A 16,529-nucleotide genomic window follows, 5' to 3' on the forward strand; every position below is an offset into this window, starting at 1 on the left:
CCTTTCTCGTTACACAGTGATTCAAGTAGCAGTAGCAAGAGTGGTAGTAATAGCTAATTTTTTCATCCCTTGCCCTAGACTGTGCTAAAGATTTACATGTAAACCAGTAGAAAGATGCTTTTACAGTCCCATTTTACGGAGGAGAAAACAGGCTAAGAAATGCTGTCACTTGTTATTTAGTTACTGAAAAAAAAAATTGAAAATTCTGACAAATGGATGTCTTATTCATGCTATACTAGTTTGAACATGGCTAAGGTGTCAGGTTGGGTGCATGCGTGCCCAGTAGCTCAGTCGTGTCCCACTCTTTGCGACCCCATGGACTCTAGCCCGCCAGGCTCCTCTGTCCTTGGAACTTCCCAGGCAAGAATACTGGAGAGCATTGCTGTTTCCTGCTCCAGGAGATCTTCCTGACCCAAGGATTGAACCCACGTCTCGTATGTCTCCTGCATTTGCAGGCGTGTTTCCAGTCTCATCGCCTGGGCAGCCCAGGGTGTCAGGTTGCCACATACTAAATCCCAAAACTCATCTTTGAGGTAAAATGTTAGGAAGTAAGTAATAAATAATCATATTTATACATTAAATGTTAAACAAGATAGGCCCTTGTTTTGTGTTTTTCTTTTCAGTTATGGTTTCAACTGGCTTTTTTGCTTAACCAATTTTTTTATCCATGTTGTGTTTATCCCAAGTTTTTTCTTCTTTATTAATGAATAGCATTGTACTGCATGAATTGTTGGTCTCTCCGTTCTAGCCACACAGTTGGTTTATCCATTCACCTGTTGGTGGACATTCGAGTTGTTTCTACTGTTTTGGCTGTTATGGATAAGGATGCCGTGAACATTCTTGGATAGATCTGTGTGTGGATATATCTTTTCATTTTTCTTGTGTAAATACCTAAAAGTGGAGCTGCTCTGTCAACGTGGAGATGTTTCTTAAGCTGCTTTAGGTTTTCTAAAGTGGGCTTATTATTTTACCCTCCTCCCAGCAATGCGTGACAGTTAGTGTTGCTCCCTGTGTTCACCAGGGTTTGGAGATGGTAACTTTTTTGAGCCATTCTAGTGGCAGTGTCACAGTATCTGACTATCGTTTTGTTACTCCATGTTGTTGGACACCTTTTCCTCTGCTTTATTGACCTTTTGTATGTCTTCTGTGAAATTCTGTTCATCTTTGTACATATCTGTGATACTTAGAATGTCAAATGTATTTTTCTAAGACGGTTGAACCCAAACATCCCATCCCACATGGTCTTATTTAAAATGATTTTGTTCTTGCTTCACTGAGAGGGAGATGTGTGGTCTGTGTTCCCTCTCCTCGAACCTGAGTGGACCGTCACAACTGCCTGGACAGTGGGATGTGACGGAAATGACAGTTGGTTGTAAACGGAGGCTGAGACTGTTATAAAGAAGCACTGAAGCTTCTGCCATGGTCTCTGAGACTGCTTGCTCTGGGGGAAGCCAGCTACCATGCCCAGTGACACACTGACGTGCCCACGAGGAAGGGACCAGGCTCTTGCCAGCACTGTCTCACAGCCGTGAGAATGAGCCTCCTTGGAAGGGACTCCTCTAACCCCAGGCAAGCCTTCAGGTGGTGGGGCCCTCTACCCTATAGCAGTTCCCTCATGAGTCAGAACCGCCCGGCCAAGCTGCTCCCAAATTCCTGACCCCAGAAACACCAATAGATGGTGAAAGTGAAAATGTTAGTCTCTCAGTCATGTCTGACTCTTGGCAATCCCATGGACTGTGACCCACCAGGCTCCTCTGTCCATGGGATTATCCTGGTAAGAATACTGGAGTGTGTGGTGTTTCCTTCTCCAGGGGATCTTCCTGACCCAGGGACTGAACCCAGGTCTCCTGCACTACAGGCAAATTCTTTACCACTGAGCCACCTCAAGTGGTTGTTACTGTTTCAAGGTGCATACATTTTAGAGTAGCTGTTACGCAGCCTCAGTAACTGGAGCCCTTAGCGTGACTGATCGTATAATTACTCGACAATTCTTTTGTTACTGTTGTAGAGGAGCAGTTCCTATAAACAGCCTTTCTTAGAACACTAGTCTTTTGGAAAAAAACAAACAAAACAAACAATGAAAATGGCCTCTCTGGTCAGGTTATTTGGAAGAGACATCCTTTTTGGAAATTCAGTGTGTATTTTAATATATACAGCTCTGGAAAGTTGCAGAGTCAAGTACCCATCCGGCTTTGAGTCCACTCTCTCAGCCTCTCTTGGTCACTGCAGTCCCTTCTTACAGAACCTGGTGGATAGAACCTCCTCTTCACAGGGCAGTTAGTTGTTCAGAGTGTGGCCTCCAAGATGGGTTCCCTGAGGCCACATCCCAGCCCCACCATGTACTCACTGTTTGGCGCGGGCAAGTTTCCTGACTTCCCCGCACCTCACTTTCCTCGTCTGTGAAAAGACCGTTAATATTAGTAACTGCCGCTTCCCTGGTGGTGCAGAGGTTAAAGCGTCTGCCGGCAGTGTGGGAGACCTAGGTTCAATCCCTGGGTTGGGAAGATCCCCTGGAGAAGGAAATGGTAACGCACTCCAGTATTCTTGCCTGGAGAATCCCATGGATGGAGGAGCTTGGTGAGCTACAGTCCACGTGTTGCAGAGTCGGACACGACTTCACTTTCACTTTCACTTTCATAGGGATGTATGGCACTAACTTAAGTTTATGCATATAAAGGTGCTTAGAAGAGTGCCCAGTACCTGAGAAGCCCTCAATAAATGTTAACTGGCATTAATCATATCATCCTGATACGCATTTGCATTGTTCTTTTTGAGTCTTTCTGCCTCATACCATGGAAGTTATCATAGGTCGTTTTTAGCAATCTGCCTACAATTTTCATAGTGTTTTATGAGTTCCAATACAAGGCCCCTTATCTCATAACCAATTTTTTTTCCTCTTATTAACAATGCACTGAGAATTATAAAGCATCCATTCATTCACCCTATGTTTATTAAACCCTGAACGCCACACACTCATCTCGAACCCAGGGCCACACAACAGGCACGACTTAACACAGTCAGGGGCCCTGCTCCCAGAGCATATACTCCAGTGGAATGAGACAGACAGTAACCAAATGAAAGGGCAAGGTCACCCCAGCCCGCAGTGACTGCTGGGAAAAAGACAGACAGGCGCTGGGGCACGGAGTGGCCAGAGGAGGCCTTCTGCAGGCAGGAGAGTGAGACAAGGTGGGCGGGATGTCTCCTGGCCCTGGGGATGGAAGAGAATACACTATGGGAGCAAGCCCCGGGCCAGGGCTGGCGATGAGGCTAAGAGACCTGAGACAAGGCCTTGCTCCCTGTGGGTGTGTGAAGACTCGTGCTTCTACAGTTCAGTTTTAAGATGATACTTGTGTATCCTGTGTTATGTAACATGTGCGTGTATTTATTCAGCCCCACTTCTGCATTGGTGCACGACCAGCTCTTGGGTTTGTTGAACTTGGAGCAGTGGGCTGGCCCTTGCTGCCACGTCTTGAGTGTGGGGTCAGGAGGTAGGGTGGGTTCCTGCGTCCTTTCCTTTGACGCCTACTGACGGCACTCCTCCGGGTGCGGGCTGTCGCGGGAGTGTGCCGACTGCCCTTTGATAAGCACCCCCGTTGGACTGTGTCAGGATGGTTGCTGGGCCCAAGGCCGTGGTTCTGCTCTCCAGCTGAGGACGCAAGGCAAGGGTGCAGGCCTCCTCTGTGACTCCTCTCTGTTTTCAGGTGGAATTCTGCTGTGTAAGTAAATGACATAACTGCTGATTTTTCATCTTTAGGTCTAAGCTGGAACCAGAACCAAACGCAAAGACAAGAGAATCCATGTCTTCTGAGAAAGTTTCACAGAGTCCATCAAAAGACTCTGAAGAAAAACCTATCCCTGAAGAATATCCAGGTATGAATTAAAATCAAAATCACGCCTTGCATCTCTTCCTTATGACGTATGGGCAAAAATACAAAGCAGAACAAGAAGGACCACAGCCCTGAACCCCTTGTGGTGCTTGCATTTGCATGAAGGCAAGGAAACGTGGCAGCGGCAGCCTTTTTCTGGTCACAGCTGGATCTTAATGACCACTTCAAGGGTGGGACGGGAGGGGCCCCCCGGACACCTGGGTGCTGGCAGGGTCTAAAGAAAGGGCCTGAGTCTCCACGCACCAGTGGGGTGGGGACTGGAGCCTTAGAACACGGAGGAACATCAGAGATCTCTGCTTGTCAGTCTCAGGAATGGTAGGGCGCTGCCTCCCCTGCGCCTGTGTCAGCGCTGACCTTATGTGGACCTGACCATCCTGCCTCAGGTGGGGTGTGTGATGTCAGCAGGCTCCATCGGCCAACTGAGCCAGTGTAACGCACGTCTGGGTTTATATGCTTCGTGTCTTCATGTTTGCTGGCCAGCCTGTAACTTAGAGTACCTCCTGACACACCCGGGATGCTGGATAAACACAATGTCTCTGTACAGCCTGTAACACAGGCGAGTGTACAGAGCGCCATTGGGGACATCTTAAGTCCCTGTGTCTGTAGGGGTGGCAGCGTGTGTAGGGGATGCGTGCTTAGTGTGCTCCATACCTCGGCGCTGGGCAGCAGGGTGAGCGCTTGATGTGCGTGGATCCCAGGATGCTGAGGCCCACGAGTCTCCCCACCTCCCCTCTTCGCCTCCCCTCCTGTACTCTCACAGTGGCACTCGGTTACTGCACACCTCCCAGGTGCTACCTAGGTGCTGTCCTGAACCTTCATAGACATCACCACCATCCTTACAGCAGCCCTCTCAGATGGATTTCATGAACTTGTTTTTTCTTAAGATGAGCCTTCCAAAAGGCTCTGAGAGGACCATTGCACAGAGGGCTACGTTTGGACAGGGTCCCTCCAGGTGCTCTGTTGAAACAGATTGTTCAGGGGCTCAGGAAGCAAAATAGGGATAGTTAAGAGGCTGCTAACGGAGAAGGCAATGGCACCTCACTCCAGTACTCAAATCCCAGGGATGGGGGAGCCTGGTGGGCTGCCGTCTATGAGGTCGCACAGAGTCAGACACGACTGAAGCAACTTAGCAGCAGCAGCAGCAGCAGCAAGAGGCTGCTAAAGTCTCCCAGAAACAAGATGATGGTGGATCACACTAAGCATGGGTAGCCAGGGCCTGGGGGAGAAGGGGTAGAGTTCTGGATATATTTTGAAAGTCGAGCACAGAATCTGCTTCCTGGATGTGGGGCATGAGGAGGAGACGGGTCAAGGAAGGGTGCCGTGGTTGGTCGCAGCGGGAAGAAGGTGGCTGCCCTTCACTGAGATGTGAGAGGCTGAGGAGGGACAGGGTAGGGGCTGCCCCGCCCATAGGTTGAACAGGGAGGTGGGTCTGTGCAGCTGGAGGCCAGGGGACAGGTCTGTAGATCACATGAGACAGGCTGGGATGCCCCAAGGAATGAGGGTTGGTAGAAGGAGGATGAAGGGCTATGCCTCCTGCCACTTGCGATCCTCCCTGCTGTTTCTCCCCGGCGCTTGTCTGTACCCTTCTACATGTTTTTCTCATTTATACTCTTTATGGTCTGTCTTCCGAGCTAAACCTGAGTCCCATGAGGACAGAAATTTCTGTATGTGCTTTGCTCACTGCTGTAACACTGGTACCCAGAACAATACCTAGCACATAGGAGGTGCTCGTTAAATCTTTGTTGAAAAGAATGAATGAACAAATGAGCAACTGAAAGAATGAATGAAGCCTCTGTCTGGAACACTGCTTTTAGTTGCTGCGGAACTATTTCCTGAAGCAAAAGGAACTTAATGCCTCTGGGTGGTAGAAAACAAATGGTCAGAGTGAAAGAGCGTCATTCCTCACAGTTTATGTTTTTATCTTAAAGTCACTATTTGGATACTTTATAATCATTCAGTTATCTCCTGACTAAGCCGTCCCCACAAAATATTCAGAGCGCACACTCCCATTTGGCTTTTGATCAGCACATGTAGGAGCCGAGTGGTGTGAAGAGTGTCTCCCTGGAGGCCGTCAGCATCCCAGCTGCAGCAGTTAGTGGCACTGCCAAGCACCAGTTCCCCCATTTGCTAAATGAAGACCCCTGCGTCTCAGGACTCTCCCCTCTCCACCTCCACCACCACTTGGTCAGGCCTCTCTCTCCCCCCAGGCATCCCGGCCCCTGCTTCCGCTGGCCTCACTGTCCCCACAGCTCCACCCGGCCACCCTTTCATCCATGGTCGTTAGCTGATGCTTATTTGACAGTCATCACTTTCCTGGTTACATAGAGTCCCTGCTACTGCTGCTAAGTCGCTTCAGTCGTGTCCGACTCTGTGCAACCCATAGACGGCAGCCCACCAGGCACCCCCGTCCCTGGGATTCTCCAGGCAAGAACACTGGGTTGCTATTTCCTTCTCCAGTGCATGAAAGTGAAAAGTGAAAGTGAAGTCTCTCAGACGTGTCGGACTCTTCGCGACCCCATGGACTGCAGCCTACCAGGCTTCTCCGTCCATGGGATTTTCCAGGCAAGAGTCCTAGAGTGGGTTGCTATTGCCTTCTCTGTAGATTCAGATTTTGTGACCCTTAGAGTCCCAAAGGGTCATAAAATCTGAGTTGGTGCTCATTAAAAATGTGCACACTTTATGTACAAGTTGCTGCATGTATAACAAGCTTTCTCTGCTTCATTTTGTCTGTTTTTCCTGAAAGAAAACTTTACCATGGCTGCACCCCACCTTTATCTATTTCCTGTGCGTGGAGATGTGCCATCCTTCCTTCTGAGTGAGAGAAGGGGAAGCATTTGGTTGCAGCATGATGTCATGGAAGGACTGTGAACCTTGGTTTCAGTCTGGCCGCTGTCCTGCACGTGGACAGGTTACTTGAACTCTGAGCCACGACTTTTTTACAGTATCACATAGCCGCGGTTTGTTGTGAGCACTTCAGGAGCCTAGTATAAAGGGCTAAGCAGTGTCTGGCACATTGGTTTGTGGAGCCAGCTATGAAGCGATCCATTGCTTGACACTGAGGTTTGGCAGGATTCTTTATCGGATGAACATTGAAAGTGGCTTAATAGGCTGACCAAGATAGCAGAGGCAATTAGCAAGGAAGTTTTTTCTGTTAATAAACAGCCTGGTATTGTATACAGAAAATTTCAAGAGCTCCACCAGTAAAGACAAGTAGTAAATGAGTTTCAGCAAGGTTGTGGGATACAAAACCATTAAACAAAAATTTCATTTCTATATATTCAGTGAACAATCCAGAAATGAAATGTAAAAAGCAGGAATTCCCTTATGATAATATCAAAAAGGATAAACTAAACAGAAGTGTAAGGCTTATACTTTGAAAGCTACAAATCATTGTTGAAAGAAATTTAACGTGATCCAAATACACCTAACAGAAGCAGAAGATATTAAGAGGTGGCAAGAATATACAGAAGAACTATACAAAAAAGATCTTCATGACCCATTTAACCACGATGGTGTGATCACCAGCCTAGAGCCAGACATCGTGGAATGCAAAGTCAAGTGGGCCTTAGAAAGCATCACTATAAACGAAGCTAGTGGAGGTGATGAAATTCCAGTTGAGCTATTTCAAATCCTAAAAGATGATGCAGTGAAAGTGCTGCACTTAATATGCCAGCAAATTTGGAAACCTCAGCAGTGGCCACAGGACTGGAAAAAGTCAGATTTCATTCCAGTCCCAAAAAAAGGCAATGCCAAAGAATGCTCAAACTGCCACACAGTTGCACTCATCTCACACGCTACCAGAGTAATGCTCAAAATTCTTGAAGCCAGGCTTCATCAGTACGTGAACTGTGAACTTCCAGATGTTCAAGCTGGATTTAGAAAAAGCAGAGGAACCGGAGATCAAATGGCCAACATCCGTTGGATCAAAGAGAAAAGAAAGAGAGTTCCAGCAAAACATCTACTTCTGCTTTATTGACTACACCAAAGCCTTTGACTGTGTGGATCACAACAAACTGTGGAAAATTCTGAAAGAGATGGAAATACCAGACCACCTGACCTGCCTCTTGAGAAATCTGTATGCAGGTCAGGAAGCAACAGTTAGAACTGGACATGGAACAACAGACTGGTTCCAAATAGGGAAAGGAGTACCTCAAGGCTGTATACTATCACCCTGCTTATTTAACTTATATGGAGAGGTCATCATGAGAAACGCTGGGCTGGATGTAGCACAAGCTGGAATCAAGATTGCCGGAAGAAATAACAATAACTTCAGATATTCAGATGACACCACCCTTATAGTAGAAAGCGAAGAACTAAAGAGCCTCTTGATGAAAGTGAAAGAGGAGAGTGAAAAAGTTGGCTTAAAACTCAACATTCAGAAAATAAGATCGCAGCATTGAATCCTGTCACTTCATGGCAAATAGATGGGGAAACAGTAGAAACAGTAAGAGACTTTATTTTCTTGGGCTCCAAAATCACTGCAGATGGTGACTGCAGCCATGAAATTAAAAGACGCTTGCTCCTTGGAAGAAAAGCTATGACCAACCTAGACAGCATATTAAAAAGCAGAGACATTATTTTGCTAACAAAGGTCTGTCTAGTCAAAGCTATGGGTTTTCCAGTAGTCATGTATGGATGTGAGAGTTGGACTATAAGAAATTGATGCTAAAGAATTGATGCTTTTGAACTGTGTGGTGTTGGAAAAGACTGTTGAGAGTCCCTTGGACTGCAAGGAGATCCAACCAGTCAATCCTAAAGGAAATCAGTCCTGAGTATTCATTGGAAGGACCGATGCTGAAGCTGAAACTCCAGTACTTTGGCCACCTGATGCAAGGAACTGACTCATTGGAAAAGACCCTGATGCTGGGAAAGACTGAAGGTGGGAGGAGAAGGGGACAACAGGATCAGATGGTTAGATAGCATCACTGACTCAGTGGAAATTAATTTGAGTAAACTCTGGGAGTGGGTGATAGACAGGGAAACCTGGCATCCATGGGGTCGCAAAGAGTCTGGACAAGAATGAGCGACTGAACTAAACAGAAACAAATAGAAAGGGGCTTCCCTTGTGGCTCAGACGGTAACGAATCTGCCTTCAATGCAGGAGACACGGGTTCAATCCCTGGGTTGGGAAGATCCCCTGGAGAAGGAAATGGCAACCTTCTCCAGTGTTCTTGCTTGGAGTGTCCCTTGGACAGAGAAGCCTGGAGGATTGCAGTCCATGGGGTCGCAAAGAGTCGAATATGACTGAGCGACTCACACGCAAACAGAAAAGCATCTCAAGTTAATGAATCAGAAGAATTAATGTTGTTAAGATGGTAGTACACCCCAAAATGATCCGCAATTTCAGTGCATTCCTTATCAGAATCCCAGCTGATTTCTTTGTGAAAATTGACAAGTTGATTCTAAAATCATGAGGAAGAGTAAGGAACTCAAGAAAACCAAACTGTCATGAAAAGGAACAAAATAGGAGGTCTCACACTTCCCAATTTCAAAACAGACAACAGGGCAACAGTAATCAGGACAGGGATGCCTGCACAGGGATGAGCATGGATAAATGGGACAGAACTGAGAATCGAAATAATGCCATGTGGCTCTGGCCAGTTGATTTCCTTCAAGTGGGCAAAAACAGTCTCTTTAACAATTGGTGCTGGGAAAATTGGATATCTACATGCAGAAGAACAAAGATTGACACTTGAGTCACACCATTCATTAAAGCTAACTCAGAATAGACCAAAGGCCTTTACAAAGCTAAAACCCTAAAACTTGTTAAAAAACAAAACAACAACAACAAAACCCAGGGCTAAATCGTCCTGATCTCAGATTTGACAAAGAATTAACAAGGAAAGAAAGTGAAAAAAGCCCATGGAATGGGAGAAAATATTTGAAAATCACAGACCTAATAAGGGATCTGTATCTATTAACAAGGAAAGAAAGTGAAAAAAGCCCGTGGAATGGGAGAAAATATTTGAAAATCACAGACCTAATAAGGGATCTGTATCTATTAACAAGGAAAGAAAGTGAAAAAAGCCCGTGGAATGGGAGAAAATATTTGAAAATCACAGACCTAATAAGGGATCTGTATCTAGAACATGGAAAGGACTTTTACAAGTCAGTAAGAAAACGATAACCCAGTTTTTAAATGGGCAAAGTGGACTTCAGGAGGTGGTGGTGGTCCTGATAAATGAGTCTGGACCTGAAAAGGGGGGAAGCTTAGAATGTTCCAGGCAGAGGGAACAGCATGAGTAAATACTCAGAGGCCACAAAGCACAGGGGAGGTGTGGAATGCAATCAGTGGAGGAAAGCACTTCTGGGTCAGTAAAACTCACAGAAAGGGGAGGAGGAGTGGGCCTTGAGGTCAGGGGGGCCAGAATGCAGGGGGCCTTGAGTGCTGGACCACGGAACCGGGACTTGAGTCTCTCGACATCAGGACAGGCGGGAGGTCTGGGCAAAGCACTGGTATTTGGGGTGCCATGCTTCAAGTTGATTCTTAACTGCTGCAGGTCAGGATGGCTCCAGGTGGCTGCAAAGGAGAGCGTGAGTTCTGTTAACAGACTTCCCATTCTAGCTCAGAATGGTTTATACCTGATTCTGATGTGAGTGATGTTTCTGTTTCTAATTTTGGTGTTCTTATCCTTAAAACACATAGAAGTAAAAGCTCAAGATGGATACCATAATGAGGTCAAGTACAAGGTAGAGGCTGGAGAAGGGAATGGCAGTCTGCTCCAGTGTTCTTGCCTGGAGAATTCCATGGACAGAGAAGCCTGGGCTCTGGCGGGGGTGGGATGTACATGTGTCATTTATAAATAAGATGATAGTTCTGGCAAAAAAGAAAAAAACAGCCATTTTCTAAAAACATGCACAAAGTCATGGACATATTTTCAGTAGGTTTCCCATATTTTTCTCATTTGCTTCTTTTTTTCCCCCTTCTCTATAAGGATAGTGTTAAAAAAAATTAATGCACATTTAATTTTCTTTTTTTGTGATGACATATCCAGAATAATAACTGTACTTTGTACACAGATCTGCCTAATCTGCTTTCTGTAAACTGATGCCATCATTATATTCTTTTCCTTTATCAGTCTCCAGACAAAAACTCTGGACTTCTGCCTGTCTCATGGGACTGAGAGCAGTCATGGGAATTTTACTGAGATCGGGGAGGCAAAGAAGCAGTATTTGCCTTTTAAGTACTTGGCAACCCGCTCATAAGCCCAGAAGCACTGCTGAGACAGCAGACAACTCCTTCTGGGAGCTGTGCTATTGGTCTGCTGCCTCAGAGGTCTGGTCCATGTCTATGTGATCATGATGAAAACTTTCTCTAGGTTAAAATGTTCCTACACCACCAGTCAGCAGTCTGTTACCAGGTTCCTGTCCTGGAATACATCAGAGTGCACCAAAGCATGGACTGGCACACATACTAGCAGAGTACAAGGTTTACCAGTGGAGTTAGTTACACAGAGAATTCCTTACAGTGGGATATTATGCAGCAATTTAACAAAATGAAGTAGAAACTTCCCTGGTGGTTCAGTGGCTAAGACTGCATGTTCCCAGTGCAGGGCGTTCAGGTTCCATCCCTGGTCAGCGAACTAGACCCCCCAGGTGTCAGAACCAAGACTTTGCATGCTGCAGCTAAAGATCCCACAGGCTGCAGCTAAGACCTGGTGCAGCTAAATAAACAAATATTTAAAAGTTAAAGAACAAGGGAGATCTATGTGGAGTGACATAGGAACATCACCAAGATGCACTGTGAAGTTATAAAAAGCAAGTTTTAGAACAGTATGTTACCATTGATATACCTGTGAAAAGCAAATTATTAATACCACACTCGCAGAACTGTAAATTATTTCTGGGCTGGCGTGGGGGCAGGGGAGGCAGGGAGTTGCTTATCTATTGGTATGTGAACATGCCAGAGACAGCCTGCGAGGCTGCATCACAGCACCAATGAGTGATTACTTCTGGGAGGGAAGGGCATGAGGGATGGTGTGTCATTTCCTGTATTTTAATGAAATACAGGAAACATTTTAATGAAATTGCCCATACATTTGACAGTCTTTAAAAAGCAGAGGGAAGGATGTAAGTGTGTGAGTATGTGTTTTGAAGTAAAGTCCACTTGAAAACTGGTCCTGAAAAACATCCATATGGTTTGTGACCATTGCTGAGATCACGGCAATACTAAAACTGTATGTGGGTCCCCTTTTGACACACATATACATACACACACACACAGCACAGGCCCAGACATTGTAAAGGATCACGCCACAGTACTTCAATATTAACCGAGAGAGAATCGAATATGGATGGACAAAGCTCTACAATTTTGCTTCATCTCAGGTTTTTTAATATGCTTGCCTCCTAAGCCAACCTGTTCTAAAGTGACTATTTTCCTTTCTATCTATTTATTTATTTTTTAAACAGAAAAGGTTCCAGTCGAAGCACAACCTGAATTGGGAAGCTGGGGAGATGGCAAAGGTGAAGATGAATTATCCCCAGAGGAAATACAAATGGTAATGCTATTCTCTTCCTAATCGCGTGTTTTTAACTAGTTTTAGGAAGAATATTTCATTGAATAGAAGGTCATCCTAAATGCTCTTACCCTTACTTTTATGCTGAGTTTTAAAAATCATAGTTTAGATACAATTTTCCACTTGATTTCCTAATTCTTAGTATACTTTCCATATGCTTTAAATTTGCATAGCATAATTAAGGAAGAAGTTGCCTTAGAATAACATTACTAATATTAGATGTCTTTTTGGCAGCAGTGAAATAGTCTTCTAAATGACTCTTTTATAATCATTGCTGTGGTGCTTTTTAATTGTTTGAATTGCTGGTATATGATAATATGAAGAAAGCATAAGTGATGACTGCAAATGACAAGTACCACTTTAGCTGCTAATTTCACCTTTTAGTTACCCATCCCCTAGTTGCCAACTGCAGCTTGTCATCTCTGGTTGAATTTCAGAAGAAAAGTGATAGACCTGGTCAGAGCCCCAGTCTAGTCCATTTACAGCAGGGCCCGGGGCGGGGGAGGAGGAGCTAGGCCGTGCCCTCGTGTGTGTGTGTGTGTGTGTGTGTGTGTGCGCGCGCGCGCGCACGCGTGCACACGCGCGTGCATGCAGAAGAAGGGCTGTGGTGTGCGTGCTGTACTCATGGCAGGATCAGAGGGCCACATTGGGTGGTAGCTGCTGCTCGCTGGAGCCTCATACGTGCTTTGTACTCGGGGCTGTCTCACAAACATTCGTTCTCTTGGATGAGCAGTTTCCCTTTAAATCATCTCAGAAGTGTGACACTGATTCCAGTGATACCATTAGCCTTGCCTTTCCTGGGACTTGCTCTGGGGGCACTCCCTCAGAGGCTGTGGGACTTTCTTTGGAACAAGAGGCAGAGCTCCTTGTGTCCTTGATAGACAAAAATAATTCTGAGCTCAGGAAGTAACTTGGATGCCTTAAAGCGACCTGCCAGGCCCCTGCTTCTGTCATGGTCCAGATGCACCTCCAGTGTGGGGTACGTGCTCGTTGCTCCCCAGTACAGCAAGCATGCCACCCAGGGGCCTGCACACGACTCCAAGCAGCAGTCTGCGCTAGCCAGTCCAGTTGGGAGAGGTTGAGGGTGACGGCCAGGGCGGGCAGTGAGGGCAGAGATGAGAAATGGGAAGTGGGCAGGGCTTGGTGATCCGAGGAGGGCAGCTGGGCGTGAGAGAGGGAGGAGAGAGCCGGGAGGTTTCTAGCCTGGGGGACGCAGGATGCCGGCAGTCAGGGGGTGATGCCCTCTGTCGGGGGCAGGTTTGGGTCCTGGGAGGTGTCTGGTGGGCACTGGGATCCCAGGCCTGGGGCTCCGGCTGGAGACGTGACCATGGGAGACCCCTGAGAGCAGGTGTTTGAAAGCACATCCACAGTGGAGAGAGACACACGCCACCTGGGACACAGGGCCGGAGCAGGTCAAGGTGGAGAAGCCAGCAGACTAAAGGGCAGTTTGATCGTGCTCCCCTATAGCTAGATGATGGCCAAATTGTCTGAAACCTCATAGTTCTTCTTCAGTTTATACAAAATAAGTTTATAACTGAAAATGATGTCGTGTGTTCCCCCAGATCATGTAACATGACCACCCTATCTTTGCTAGAGATAAAAATACGTACAGCACTGTCCCTTCATTAAGAAAGAATACATATGTGTTTAGGCAGAACTTAGCTTCTATTTCAGGGTTTATTTTTTTAAATATGCTGCCCCACTTCATAAAGGAAGTAGCTAGAGGAATGGCAGGCAGTTGTTTGCCAGTTGTTGCCTTCCCCCCACCCTCACCAGGCAGTGGTGAGCAGCAGCGGCTTGTTAACGTCCACAGGTGTGGGCTCAGAAGTTGTTGGCTGCACGGGGGCTGGACCAGAGGAGGGCTGGCAGCTAGGATATCTGTGATCAGCAGATGCTCGGCCCCAGGGAGAGATGAGGCAGCAACGTGAGCTGTGAGACAGAGCAAGTGTTGAATCCTCTGTATCACTTACTGCCTCTGTAATTTTGGGGCAAGAGGCTGAGCCTCACCGTACCTGAGCCTGGGAGGGTGACAGGATTGTCAGGAATGGGGTCATGTATATATGAGCGCCCAGCGGAGTGCAGGGCACAGAGCAGCTGCTTCAGCGGATGTTTCCTCGCCAACAGTGAGAGATTATTGCTGGGCCCATGAGGTTCTGCGTTCCCTGCATGTTCAGAGGGTGATGTAACTGATGCGTATGAGAAACACGTTCATATTGTGAGGCTCGTCTTTCCATAATGACGGCTGGAGCACCATGCGTGCCTTTCCTTGTGCTGTCTTGACGGAAGTATCGTCCAAAAACGTGCCAGCGACCATTCCCAATAATGCTAGCTACCTCGGCGTCACGAGATCAGTGACCCCAGCGATCAGAGCCAGCAGGGCCTCCCTCCCTAATTTTTATTGCATTATTGCAAGAGGATGGGGCAGAAGGCTGTTCCATTCAGCACTGTTATGACAGGCTGTTTGATGTTCACTTCACTCCTTTCTTAATGGGGGCTCATAGCCAAGTACCATACCTTACGGTCCAACTGACCCGAATCTTATTTAAAAGGCTCAACCCTGAAAAATGAAGGAAAAGAAATGCCACACTATTGGTTTTAAATTGGAAAGTGTTATAGCAAATTGTGGTCATAATTCATAGTCACTGTTTTGGAATTTTTCCTCAGGGTAAAATAATGAATTAAGCTCTATAATAGCAATTAAATCCATTATTTCACCCACATGAGCTGTTGATACTCGTTCCAGAATGGCTGTGGAGCATTATGTAATTCTTCACACATTTCCATTCATCACTCGTGGTACAGGTATATTAATACCCCTGGGTTACTATAAGCAGATGTTTTGTGGTCAGGCTGAGTGGAACCAAATTGTTTTCTGTTGTTGCACAGAGAAAAATACCTCCTTTTTGAGCCCACCTTCATTTCACTTACCTCTAGTGAAACCACTGCACTTAGTAATATATTTCTTTGGGGTAAGTTTTAAAGACATGAGAGTGACTTCTGCTCTTCAGTTTGCCTGAAAAGTGCCCCTTGCCCCTGTGCCATGAGGCAGGCGCCTGGAAGCCCCAGGTGGGTGGCTGCAGGGCCTGTGGCCTGTAGCCATACTCAGCTTACACACTGGGAACATGAGCATTGTTAATAGCATCTGAGCGCCACACGGGTGAAAGCTGGGGTCTAGACCCTGGGAAGGTTCACTGGGGCACAGGTGGAGGTCAGGGTGAGGGGCACGGAGCCACAGGTGTGAAGGTGTCTGGCACAGACAAAACGTAACTGGAAGAGCCCCAAGCAGGTCTGGGGAGTGGGCTCCAAGCTGAGGGAGCAGGCTGCCCTCTGGGCCAAGCCCCCTGTGGGTCGACCGTGTTGCTCTAGTGAACTCTTCTTAGGTCTTTGCAGCGCAGATATTTCTCCTCATTTGACACTCAGAGGCCTTGGGAGGAGTGATTTTCTTTTTCTGGATTAGAAAAGGATTTCTGTAACAACGTATGCACAGTGTGGATCTGCAGCCTTTAAACCAGACTATAAACCCTTTTGGGAGGTCCTGTTGGAAAGTCTGACCGACTTCTAAATGGAATAAAGCAGTTAAGTCGTATCACCTGCTATGCCCAGCAGTGTCTGAGCACTTGAGCATTTATTAGTTTAGATGCCCCATGTGGTAGGGACTTGTAACCGTGATACCACCCACTGTTGTTGAGAGTTGCTGGAGGTCTGCACTGAGGGAAAGCACTGTATTCTGGGGTGAGACCTAAACAGTATAGAGTGGAAAGGCCCAGAAAGGCAGGCTGGCTGCTGTCATTTCTCCCCGGGCCGGGCCTGCCCACCCTCCCCGTCATCTAGGCCTCTCGGCCCCCTTTTCAGGGACACAGAGATGGAGGAAGACGCCGGCAGGTGTGTCTTCCCAGGGCTTGGAGGTCTGCCTGTCCTTGGTGCTGATTGTGGGGCTGCGGCTGCATGGTGCCTGTGTGATGCCCGGGAGCCCCGCTGTGAGTGCTGTGCGTGGACGCCTCACGCCTGAGAGATGGAGGGACCCGGAGCCATGTGGTCCTCTCGAACTTGAGACCGGGCTGCTGTGCTGCATGCTTAGTCACTCAGTCATGTCCAACTCTGTGCGACCCCATGGATCGTAGAT

At 47.0% G+C, this 16,529-nt stretch overlaps 1 protein-coding gene across 1 annotated transcript in view; it reads left to right on the forward strand.

Moving 5' to 3' along the window:
- Nucleotides 1–16,529, forward strand: part of STX18 (syntaxin 18) — a 118,982-nt gene that overhangs the window by 93,513 nt on the left and 8,940 nt on the right. The window contains exons 6-7 of the mRNA XM_005681895.2: nucleotides 3,755–3,870; nucleotides 12,300–12,388. Of these exons, the coding sequence (XP_005681952.1) occupies nucleotides 3,755–3,870; nucleotides 12,300–12,388 (205 nt within the window). The remainder of the gene's footprint in view (nucleotides 1–3,754; nucleotides 3,871–12,299; nucleotides 12,389–16,529) is intronic.

This window comes from Capra hircus, chromosome 6 (assembly GCF_001704415.2).
Source record: "Capra hircus breed San Clemente chromosome 6, ASM170441v1, whole genome shotgun sequence".
Taxonomy (NCBI): Eukaryota; Metazoa; Chordata; class Mammalia; order Artiodactyla; family Bovidae; genus Capra; species Capra hircus.